At 31.1% G+C, this 13,061-nt stretch overlaps 1 protein-coding gene across 1 annotated transcript in view; it reads left to right on the top strand.

Annotated features, from left to right (window-relative positions):
- The window catches only part of LOC143063286 (uncharacterized), an 85,926-nt gene that overhangs the window by 59,829 nt on the left and 13,036 nt on the right, over positions 1-13,061 (top strand). The window contains exons 8-15 of the mRNA XM_076235341.1: positions 468-505; positions 1,634-1,684; positions 2,422-2,536; positions 5,015-5,065; positions 6,063-6,112; positions 6,994-7,053; positions 8,447-8,531; positions 11,132-11,173. Of these exons, the coding sequence (XP_076091456.1) occupies positions 468-505; positions 1,634-1,684; positions 2,422-2,536; positions 5,015-5,065; positions 6,063-6,112; positions 6,994-7,053; positions 8,447-8,531; positions 11,132-11,173 (492 nt within the window). The remainder of the gene's footprint in view (positions 1-467; positions 506-1,633; positions 1,685-2,421; positions 2,537-5,014; positions 5,066-6,062; positions 6,113-6,993; positions 7,054-8,446; positions 8,532-11,131; positions 11,174-13,061) is intronic.

The raw sequence follows: 13,061 nt of genomic DNA, 5'->3' as shown, positions 1-13,061 counted from the left end.
ACACAATTTTTCAAGAACAATATAATTATTAGAGCTCAACAATTGTTGCTATTTATAAATGTTTGGACGAAGAGAACAGTAGTATGGTAACAACCTCTTTCTTTCTTGATTTCTTGATTGAGAGCAGTACATGACATTGCATAATGATATTCATCGCGTACGTATCTTGATTTGCAAAGATGTCACAACCTATCATTTCTGGATATGTTATTCCACCTTCCCGTCTCGATCGTAATCGGTGACTTCCACATCTAAAGTAAACATGTGCATGCTAAGCAAGATACGCTTATCTTTTCGAAGTAGTCTGCACAGGACTGGTTAAAATTAATTTTGGTTGTCAAGCTTTCTCTTTTTATGAGATAAGGTGACTCTTTACTTGTTCGCGGTAACAATCCGGAAAAGGACATACTTTTTTGTGATTCTGATGCAATAGTTAGACTATAATCAGAAGTCTTTTGTGTTCACAGCTCTCCATTGCCTCGGTGTAACATGTAATCCATCACAGGTGAGTTTTGTGTTAGCCGGAAACATCAAAGACCAATACAGAAGAATACACTCTCTTTATTCGAAACACACTTCATAAACCAACATAATAGAAAAGGCATGATTGTAAAGCCAACACAAGAGTCATCCGTTTCCTTTTTATTAGAATACATTTCTATTTCTATGCAGCAACAACAGATATTTAAAGACATCTTAGTAGGTTTATTGTTCAAGACAAAAAAGCCTTGTCTGTTTTGAAGTAAGGTGACTTAACCAATTTGGGTGAAGTTTTCTAAATTTAGGTTAAATTTAATTGTACGGAGAGTTTCATTCGTTTGACTGAAACTAGTAGTGCATTTTAAAATGAATTATGTCCGCGATAAAATAACCTTAATCATCCATCTTCTGACATAATGTTTGGGAAATCAAAAATCATTAAAAAAGGACAAAAACAAATAATTAAACACGTTTGAAAAAGTATGATAACAAAACAAACAAAAAAGTAGAACAACTCTTTTGTTAGAATGTAGGTGAAAAAGTGTTAAACAACAAACTCTATTCATAATAAAAAGATAGATCAATAAAAACCCTACAGAAATCTAAAATTAAGCAGTATATCAAAAAGTCAATAGGAACTCCTTTAAAAGTTTTACCTAACTGCTGTGAAAATTTGTTTGATTCGTCAAAAAGTACAATATATTATAGGGTTTTTCTTTTTTCAGTTTAAATGTTATCTATACAGTATAACAAAGTTATTGTATCATTAATTTGTGTACAAAGCGCGAAGTCTTAGAAAATGTAGGAAAAGATACCCATTTGTAATGTCTATTTTGTTTTAAAATTATTACCCAAACTGTTTAACCAACATGAAATAGATGTACATGGGTTCAAAATTACGACGTCATCATGAAATCATCAGTGTTCTAATGCGTATTTGCTGGCTTATTTTATTTTTTTCAGATATCTTCCGACATTTTGTCATCAAACTACTAAATATTTCATATATGAACTTTTCGTGAACATAATCGCTCTGGTTGTGTCTCTTGGTCGCATTTTATATATAACTTTGAACTATATGTTTTTTAGAGAATAAGGTAATACTGATAACAGTTGGTAACGAGTAGGAAAATTTTGTAATGTTTCGTTACAGGGTTGTGAGATTTATCGACAGAATGGTCAGATAACTGCTAAATGTTACTCGGTAAGATAGCTTATTTTAGTTTATTTTCTACGAATTGATAAATAAACGGATCACCAGATTTAACGAAATGGATCAAAATCATTAATTTAACACCAAACAAAAAAGAATAAACTTGCGGAAAATTAAATATCTACCTTAAAGTAATTGTGGTAGTCAGAACACTCCTTTGAAAGAATAAACAAATATTTTCTGTTTAAACCAGTTTTCAAAATTTTCAAAAACTTCTTGTCAATAACCATGGTGATGTATTTTGCTCTGAGCAATGATTGACATATAATCGCTGTAAACTTTTTCTCTGTGTATCTTTTTATCTATTTATTTTATTATCAGATATTATTTTTTTATAAAGATTATAGCTTGTTAAAGACTTTCAGTAGATACGTTCATTTAAGTAAAAGGAATATACATAGTTAAAATGAAACAGTCATGATTTGTTTCTCAGCTGTGCTCAAAACTAAACATTGAAGGTCTATAAAGCGATGAAAAGTAACAGAAATCCTAATGAGACCGAAGTTATTGTAAGACAGATAAGATAAGTCTATGCATTTAAACGAAAGCCTTAGTTTATGGCAACTGCCACTCTTTTCACAAACAATTTCCAACTGAGAAAATTTCAAGAATCGACCGAACAGTTTTCAACTACGTAACATTCAAGAATCTAACATATCAAAGAGATACGCATTATTAATCTTTTCTATCAAAATATCTGGTTTCATTTATGTATGTATATATTACAGCTGGGCCACAGCCACTGTGAAGACGGCCATAATTGTATACATCACTGTCATGGACCTCTAGAACATCAACATTTACCCTGTCACTGCGATTCTCAAGCATGTGCAGATAGAATTGGTTAGAAATTAATTTATTTTTGTCACATAAACTTAAAAAAATATGCAAAAAAAAGCGTATAAGTTACAACTTTTAGCTTTCAATAATCGTGTTTTCAAGCTTATTCTTTCTATAAGCAATCTTCAGTTGAGATGCTCATGAATTTATGAGACGTATCCTCACACACGTGGTGTGAATTACGAATACATATATCATAAAATTTGAAATTTTGATTAGAGTACAGACAATCGAGGTACCTAACCTCTTGTAATTCTATTCACAAATACTTACAAATATCAACAAATTCCAGAATCTAAGTGTTTTTCTTATTCTAAGCCTAAATGCATAAACATAAAATTTCAATCTATGTATCTATGATGAGTTTATTATCAACCATTTGGACGATGCCACTGTTGGTTGAGATTTTATTCACCAGATAAGTAGTCAACACTTTTTGTTCAGTATTTTTTAGTATTTACTTTTTTTTGTGTTGACACGAATTATCATTTATATGGTCATAATTATAAGTTAACTGTTTACAAATCTTACCATTTATATAAAAAAAAAAAAGGAGTATCTTTCAGAGTTCATTCATTTCGTACATTTCGACTACAACAACATTAATATATCTTGCCTAATAATAATCCTTATTTCATATGATCAGGGTCTTTATTTGAATTCAAAGCCGTGTCGATAGTGCATAAGGACCTTTTTTGAGGTAGACGAAATTGACAATAAAACAATTGTATTAAATTTTTCAGTACAAAATGTAATTTTTTCGAAGAATTAACTAGAACAATACCAAAGGAGTAGGTCCAGTAAGACCCCTTTTTGCCCCCAAATATAGCAGTTTTAGCAACATTGTTCAAATGTAAACTTTAGTTATTTATTGGAAGGTAGAATGGTTATGCTACATAAATATGGGCTGTTTATGACATTACAATACACATATTTCGGGTACTAGCATCATGAAGTCATGCCAAAATATTGAAATCTTCACAATTTTAGCATTTTAGTTAATTTTTAAAGTTGAAATCATCCACTCGTAAATTTTACGGACGTCATCACGAGTTGGTTGACCGTTATGGAATAACCGTTTCACAAATGATATCGGATATGTTCCTTACGTCGTAATTACAATCCCCTTCCCTTTCATGAATGTGACCTACCGAATTAGACTATTTACCGGATTTGTTATCACATAAGCACCACGACGGGTGCCAAGTGTGGAGCAGGATCCGCTCACCCTTCCGGAGCACCTGAGATCACCCCTAGCTTTTGGTAGGGTTCGTGTTGCTTATTCTTTAGTTTTCTATGATGTGTCATGTGTACTATTGTTTGTCTGTTTGTCTTTTTCATTTTTAGCCATGGCATTGTCAGTTTTTTTTTCGATTTATGAGTTTGACTGTCCCTTTGGTATCTTTCGTCTCATTTTTAGACGGTTTCCATCTTAAATGAAAGTGGCTGCATTCGTGTTCATTCGTAATATTGAAATATAAGTTGTATTTGATAATAATATATAACATATATAAAGGTTGAGGATGAACACGGATGAACACGGATCTGAAAAGTGATAGTTTTTAGCATATTTGATAGATTTTTATATTTAAGCTTGAATCGGAGTGTTTTTAATGACTAAATCAGTTAAAATCTTTCACATAAACTCATTGAATAAACTGAAATAGACACTTTTAAAAAGTGTTCAAAATCTTTCTTCAGATGAACTTGAAATTTGAGGCCAAAATCGGCACTTACCGGACCTACTCCTTTCAAGGTTCCATCAATGATAGGTTTTAGGCAGTATCAATACTTTCCTTCGCATAAAAGACTGAAATACAAAATAAATCGTCATTATTTCTACGTAACAATATAGGAACATAATCATATAGGTGTGATGAATTTAAAAATGCAAAACTCCTCATAACATATGTACAAAGATAAAACAGATATTTTAAAATACTGCAAAAAAATCTATTTGATCGGTAAAGTGGTGTTGTCATTAAGTCCGTTGAAAAGAACCGTTGTATAACAAACCTATTTGAAGAACTGATACAGACAATTCTACTCTAGAACGTTAAAATGGCATATACATAAAGCTTATAAACCGATTTTTTTTATCTGTTTTGAGAAATTTATCCTGTTTGACAGCACTTGTAAAGACAATAACAATCAAAACCAAGGAGTAAACAAAAAATCAAAATTAAAGGACATTTACATCAACAGTTATACATAATAAATAAGAAACAACACGAAATCCACTAAAAACCGGGAGTGAAATCAAGTGCTCCGGAAGGTAAACCATTTCCTGCAACGTATACGGCACCCGTCGTGTTATTTCTGTGTTCAGTACGGTAATAATAGAAGGTTACTATGTTTCATTGATCAGTTTTGTTAATAGATATTGTTATTATATCTTAAACCTAAGCCCTTTTTCTATCCCTGTAAATTTTCGTTATACTAATGTGTAATCTTATTTTTTTTTTTGATTTCTTTGAACAGAAATACTTACTGTAACAACTCACGCGCCTACAACAGCTGTTCCTGCTTTACGTATGTATATGAAATATCTGTTTGTGCTTTTTTGTAGATTTAGACTCTTTCTTGTTTTGTTTTATAAATGGACGTTAATGGGACAGTTTCCATACGCTTAAAACAACAACTAACTCTGCAGGTGTAGTTTGTAAAATTATATTTGTATATAAAAATTTAAATAACAAACATATCGAACTCCGTTGAAAATTCTAAACTGAAATCCATAAGCATATGTGGTACTTAATTGCCTTAGATAATGGTCACCTGGAGGTTTTGTTTATTTTATTTAGGTTAAATTGTAAAATCAGTTACCTCAAAATATAGATAATTTCAGTTTAGTTACTCATCACTCTAATGCAATCTCGTTTGTGACGTTAATTTTGATTGGATAACGTCACTAATTTTCATGAACATCAATTAAAACGTACTCGCAAGCGCAGATGATATATGATAGATTTTAGATACGTATTTAAAGGTTTTTTTTCTGTCAGTTTCAATAGAAAGGAGTTACAGATATTGTATTTTAATTTTCAATTGGTGATTTGTAATCGGAAATACCATTTAGCCAGTTAACTTTATTTGCAACCATCAAATACCAATTGATGCTGTCAAAGGTTAGAATACAGTTATCTCCTAATTCTTTGTATATATTCATGTAATAATTGAAAAATAAGAAAAAGCGGTATCACGAGTAAACATCATAGATCAAAGAAAATGCATTAATCATAACTAACACATCTAATTTATTAAATTTTACCTATTTTATAGATAAGTCTTGTGAAAAAGTATTTCAAAATTTACCGGTTTGCTTTGTTTTTCAATATTATCATGTTCACTAGAATTTTACTTGTCTTGTGGTTTTCCCAACTTGTTGTTTAAAGATAATATGTTTGTTATCGACGTAAAATTTACAAAGCTATATAGATGAAGTTTATTAAATCAATTTCATGTTTGATTGATATTTTATCCAATAAGATAATTAAACTACACAAATGTGTGAACTTTCAAATTTTAGATCAGTTAGATCCGTACTCTTGTCTAGCAGCAAACTGCGATAAACACGAGGTAATTAATTATTTCAAGTTTGATATGTTGATTGAGGTAAGGTGGATGAAGAAAATGGCCATACAATGTTCAATGCTAATAAACCTTTGGGCAAATAACAGGTTTTAGTCATTAATTGACGCTTTAAAGATTCAAACTTAATTCAACGAATCAGAATTTAAGTATTTTTTACGAATCATAGTTTAGATTTTTCAAATTAGTTTAATTATTGTTTGATTGAGTTTCCCAAGCAATATTTTACCATTATACCATAAATCCATGTCGTCAAGAAACATTTGATCAGCTGTTCAAAATGTATTTAGATTTTACATTATTGTCATTCTTATCAAGCATACAATACTCACTGTGACGATTTTTGATGAATATCATTATCAAACAAATTGTTACCTCAATTGACAAAAACACTTTACAAAATTAAATATTGACAATGTAAAGGGAGGATTATATGATAAACAATGAATTGAAAATTAAGAAGTTATATCATGAACTGTAGATGTTAATACATCTTTGAAATACCTTCGTTGTCTCTCAATTCTTTCTAAGAAAAAAAATAATAAGCTATAATGAGTTTTGTTCTTTAAGCCTTCAGTGATAAATATTTCAAGCTTGGTACACATAATATAATTACAAAATAAAATTTTAATAAAGTATTTGATTTGTAATTAGACAAGTGCAATTAATCAATATTGTTCTTCGTTTTTGTACCATTCTAATTCTAAAATCTTTTATAAATTTTATATCGTTTTTAAGAATCAGTTGGTTCAGAAGGCATTTAACGAACCATAAGGACCCTTTATTTCATTATTAAGAATATGTTTGGAATTAATGCATAAACCCTTTAGTTTCTACAAGATTGTTTAACGATCATAATTTGCTTTCAGCCATTCTGTCAATTATTCGAGGTAAAGAACAATGTAGAAGGACGATGCATGGTAATAGAGGTAGGTTTTTCCAATTGTGTTATGTTTAGACATTTCTAGATGTTTATTCATATATAAAAACATACCGGTAACTCAATTTGTATGTTTCCCTTTCATTAAATCGTTTAGTGTTGATCATTTAACTCAAAATCAGCATGAGCAAAGCCAAACAAAAACATAGAAAACGACGAAAACATTGTTCAGAGCGCTGTTCAGAGTATTGTTCAGAGCATTGAAAAGAATATTCCGATTAAGAAACACAATTAATGCTATATGAAGAAAAACTATGGTGGTCCAGACACAAGCATAGAAATGACCTTTAAGTTGTGGCAAAAAAATGGCACAAATCAATTTTAGATTTATTGTACACAAGTTTACAAGAAACATTATACGAATTAAAATTTCAACAAAACTTATGTAAGTCCGATCCTTTTATTTATACAGAATTCTTCTATCAACTGAAATCAGAAATGTCCGATAAGTTTACAACCTAGTATATTGAAGATAACGTAAATATAAATGTCAATCCAAAAACTCCAGGAAACTTCTGTAAATCAAAGTAAAACGATGTCTAGTTCTTCAAATGTCGGTTTTGGTATACATAGCTGTCAGGGAAACATAAAGATTGCTTTAGAAGGGAAACTCCTAGAAAACTGAAGAACGGAAACTTGTAGAACACAGTGAAAGTCAAAATAAAACATCGTATATTACGATCATTTTGGAATCATTATACAGGTCAACTAAAACGTTCTAATCATTCCATCAGTATCTATGATTGTTCCAGTGTTATCTAAACTGCAATGTTATAAAAAACAAAATTGGTAAACACACAACGAATAAGTCCAAGATGAATAAGCATGATATTTACAAAATAAAAAAACAAGTCATCAACATGTTTGGAGGAATGGAGTGTTGCTTCGACAGATAAAACATACTAGATTTCATGTCAACATCGACAACGGTTTATTCACGGGGTTTCTTAAACGTATGAACATTGAACTATACGATCCAAAACAAACTTTGCTCAAAATCTTTTTTAATTTTGTCATCTAAACATCAAGGGAAATAGTATAGAAAGCACATTAAATATCGTATTAAGTTGGATTAAAAACTCCTTAAGCATTATCTGAATTGTTTTGATACTAACTCAGACAGTTCTCTAACATTTTGAAAATACCAAGCTATTCTGTCGATCGGAAAGATTATTCCATCCGACCCATATTGTAAATTTTTGTCAAGGTGTACACAAATTGGAAATTGCGAATGCTTTATTCCAAGTTCGTAAGGATAGCTGCAATATAAACAGGCATTGATCTTTAAAATATGCAGTGGTAAGACAATTTCTATTAACGCAAACGTAAGTTAAAGGATTAAAGAACAAGTACAGAATAGTCATTTAAAACGTTTAATTCAGGTTGGACAATTATGTAGTCCTGCCAATGATTTATCAGTAGATGGTGGGTGTTATTGTTCCGACTCAAAATGTGTATCAAATGCATGTACGTATTATATAAATAAAGATACACTTAGTTTTATGTGATATTGTGTTATGTATTATTATGTAAGCGAAATTGTATAATTGATGTATATCAATACTGAGTTACGTGCACTGATCATCCAATGTCGCTTGTCTTTCATTCATTCATTATTCATTCACCATCGTCCATTATGAACAGGAATGCATACTCACTGCACAAGTTTCTGCAAAAGCTAAAACAAAAGGAAAAGATATAAAATACAGAAATACCGTTGATAAGTTAAATCTGTTATTTATTTTTTTCAACATACATGCGAGTTGTATAAAGAATAATACATGGCAAAATCCGTATCGTATGTAGTATCATCCCGAGACAGCAATATCAGCCCAAGGGCTCTTAGGCCCGAGGGATGATATTGGTCGAGGGTGATACGGCATTTGATATGGATTTTGCCATGTTTTATACGCTTTATCATATATTTCAACCGGAGATTTATATTACATGAACTGTTCACTGGGTTACCTTCAGTTTTATTTTTGTCTTGTTTTAAAAGCCTTAACAGAACTGCCCAATTACTTGTCCAAAGCACCTGGTTTACCTTAAAATTTGCGTGCTGTTGTTTTAAAAATATTTTGTTTATTATAGATTTTTTTTGTGTGTTTTGTATTTTTTATAGTTGCATTTAGTGTGCCAAAAAATATGAAAACTTGACGTTTGTGACGTCACATGTACATACCAAACAATGACGTCATTCAATAAATTGAGTCACGCCCATATGACCGTACCTATTTTGAGGAAAAATATGTTTTAAGCTTACATAAATAAAAACTGACTTTATGTAAAAAAAAAAAAAAAAAAAAAAAAAGTAGGGGTGTAATAAAGGGTATGCTATAAAGGGTAGGGGTGGGATAAAGGGTATGCGATAAAGGCTGCGAATCAAAGTTGCGCGATATGGATTAAACAGCCGCATCAAAGTTGCGCGATATGGATTAAACAGCCGGCTATTTATCTTATCTACATATTGAGTAATGACAAAACAATATCAAGTCAATACGAAACCATATAGTGTAACATCGAAATATCATTAAGTAATGACTATTCCATATTGAGTGATATTAAAACATCATTACGTAATGTCAAAACCATATTAAAAAAAGTCAAAATATCATTAAGTAAAAATAAAACAACATAAAATGATATCAGAGTTCCACATAAGACAGCTGTTGCGTTCCATGGAAATGTCCTATTGTAATGTTTATTTGTGTATTTCTCTGTCCGGAATGTTCTTGCACTTATTTGTACTGTAGTTCTATAATTTAATGTTGTCATTTTAGTGTTATATTTAACGTTACCATAAAAGCGAGAGATTTGACTAGACGCAAAATCAGGTTCAACTCACCATTTTTTCTTAAACTGTTCTGGCCTAAGTCATGAAAATGGCAGTTGTTATCGTTTCTGTGTGTGTTGCAATGTCGTTTCGTTTTTTTTGTTGCACTTTAGTGTTGTTGTTGTTTCGTTGCCTTCCTCTAAAAGTTGGTATGTTTACCCCAACTTTAGTTCGCTACCCGGATTTGTTTTCTGTCAGTCAATCCATTTATGACTTTTCGAACAACGGTATACTACTGTTGCCTTTATTTTTGTAATGAAGTTTATCCAGTTAGCAACATCAGCAATACATAAGGATTGAATTTATGTTATAAGAACTGGATTATGTAACGTTATGTTATATTTCTATTCTGTTTTGGTTTTTTTACATTATTCGATTTTTTTCAGGGTGTAAACGTTAATAAAATTGTCTGATAATCTATATATAAATTCTTCGGAAACATACGAGACGATATTTTATCAATTTTGTTTTTTTAAAATTATTGGAAATGGTTGCTGTGATTAGTATAGAAGTTATGTTCGTGCTATTGAGACCCACTTTATATTGATGGTGTCAACCGTTTTATGATTTTTATTTGTTCCAACTATGTAAAGTTTTGGTTTCAAGCTGATATGGTGAGGTGTACTGCAGTGATTGATTCTCATAAAAACGTAGTTTTTGTTCCAAAACTACATTCGTACTTGTGCATTTCTTTTCATAAAGATAAACAATATCGTGGTCTACGTACGAAACAAACATGATATACGAAACTTTTCCAAAATAAGTCTAATAACAATTTATACCCCAAAAACCTTTTTTAACAACACTTTTTTTTATAGATAACAATATTTTGTATGAGTGCCAATGAGACAGCCCTCTCATCTAAGTCATAATTTTCAAAAGTAAACTATTGTAGGTCAAAGTACAGTCTTCAACACGGAGCCTTGGCTCACACCGAACAACAAGCTATAAAGGGCCCAAAAATTGACATGTGTAAAACCATTCTAACGGGAAAACCAACGGTCTTATCTATGTAAAATGAGCAACGAAAAACACGTATTGACCACATCGACAACTACTTAACATCAGATTCATGACATAGGACATGTGCAAAGTATTTAGTTAATATATAATATGAATTGCACATTGCCATTGACGTAACCGCAAGATCACAAAAGTAAATGTTTACATTAAATAAACCTAATTATTGATTGTTGATATCGACTTTTATAATTCTAAATGGATTGTTTTACAGTAATTGACTACAACCAGAAGCATACAACTGCCGCCACATTAGGTATGTAGAAACTTTAAACACAAGAGGAAATCAGAACAACGTACAAATAAGTTAATTGTTAGTCTTGTATGATTTCAAATTTTATTTAGATATTTTGGAGTTTAGTATGACGTTCATTATCACTGAACAAGCACACATTTTTAAAGGGGCTTGCTGAAGCACGCCTTCGTATGCGGGATCTTCTCGCTGTGTTGAAGACCTATTTGGGGTCTTCGGCTGTTTTCTGAACTTTCTTGGGGTTGTTTTCTCTTTAACACATTTCCCATTTCCATTCTCAAATAAATGTGACATCATGTCAACTGTACTTTTTTCTGTCCTAAATGGTTGGTATTATTAGATTGAAATCAAGAAACCAAGACATTCCATTGAGCATATGCAGTAAAAGGATATTAACAATTTATAAACTGTTTGAGGTCAAAGAGCTGTTCTGTTATAACCTTTACCAGCTCAAAGCTAAATATTTGAAAGTCAAGGATGTTTTAGTTTTGAAACAAGCGACCATCTATGGGACCAAGTGTAAACAAAAAGATAATAATTCGAAAATAAGCTGACATTGCTGACATCGTCATTTAGAAAAAGATCCAAAAGACAAACAACAGTATTGTAAACAAACACAGAAAATAGAGACTAAGCAAGACGATCCCCGCTTAAAATCGGGAGTGATCTGAGGTGCTCGTAAAGGGTAACCATATCATGGTACACACATGGTTGTCGTCGTATATATTAATTGGTACTGAATAACCTAATCATAGATACCAGGATTGAAATTTTGTAACGCGCGTTGTGTCTACAAAAGACTCATACAAGAGGCTCTAATAAACAACAAAAATGCTAGAAAGGCCAAAGAAAGTGCAAAGTTGAGAAGTATTGCAGACCAAAAGTTTTGCTAAATACAGCTAACGTAATTAAATCCTAAGGTAGAAAAGCCTTTGTATTAAAAAAAATCTAAGTTTGGTAAACAGTTCATTTAAAATTTTGACCAGATCAATGAAAATGCATGTCAACACAGAAGTACCGACTCCTAAACTGGTGATACCCTCGAGAAATAAAAACTTTACCAGTAAAGCCTATTAGAGGCATTCGAGACGACATAGTTTGTTTGATTTTCGAGTTTCGGTCAATTTCAGATATCTAGGTGAACGAATATCGAAGGTTTATTACAGAAATTGGACAATTATTCTATAGAAATATATGTATGTGACAAATCAACATAAGCTTGCACTGCATTACATGTATCAGTATGCGTCCATACCAATTTTACACAAAACCGGCAAGTCGTCTCGCAAGCCTCTCGATTTTTAATAAGAATTTTAAGTGTATTTACCATTTACACAGTGTGCATATGTTGAGTTTGTTTAAATGAACACATGTTCTCATAGTTTAAGACTTTATTCAATAAAGGTTAAAAAAGGCAAAGTTTAGATGTTTATGAAGTGTCCTATATTTTGACTTAAGTGGAACCTTAATTTCAAAGAAAGCGTGTGACTACAAAATTATTCATTTAAAAAACTTTGATCACAATATTGAAAATTAAAGTATTGAATTTAAAATCAGTCCATATCAATTTTTTGCACAGTTTTAAATGTCGTATACCACTCATTCACACTTTTCCCGATCGCACGTTACACCATTACACCATTCCCATTACACCATACACCTTCTACTATTTCACCATATGCCATACACCATTACACTATACACATATTTGTGGGAAGTTTACATCATCCAGGGTCTGTATTGCTGTCGCATTAAATTTCATAATATTGACAAAAAAGTGTAAACAAATATAAACTTATGGAAATTATTTTGTATTACATATTAAGTAAACAGTCATTAGTATTTTAAAATGGTGTTTCAGCCAGAAAAAAAAACAATTGTAAAGTAAAAC

The sequence above is a fragment of the Mytilus galloprovincialis genome, chromosome 2 (genome assembly GCF_965363235.1).
Source record: "Mytilus galloprovincialis chromosome 2, xbMytGall1.hap1.1, whole genome shotgun sequence".
Lineage (NCBI taxonomy): Eukaryota > Metazoa > Mollusca > Bivalvia > Mytilida > Mytilidae > Mytilus > Mytilus galloprovincialis.
This window is presented reverse-complemented; position numbering and strand designations above follow the sequence as displayed.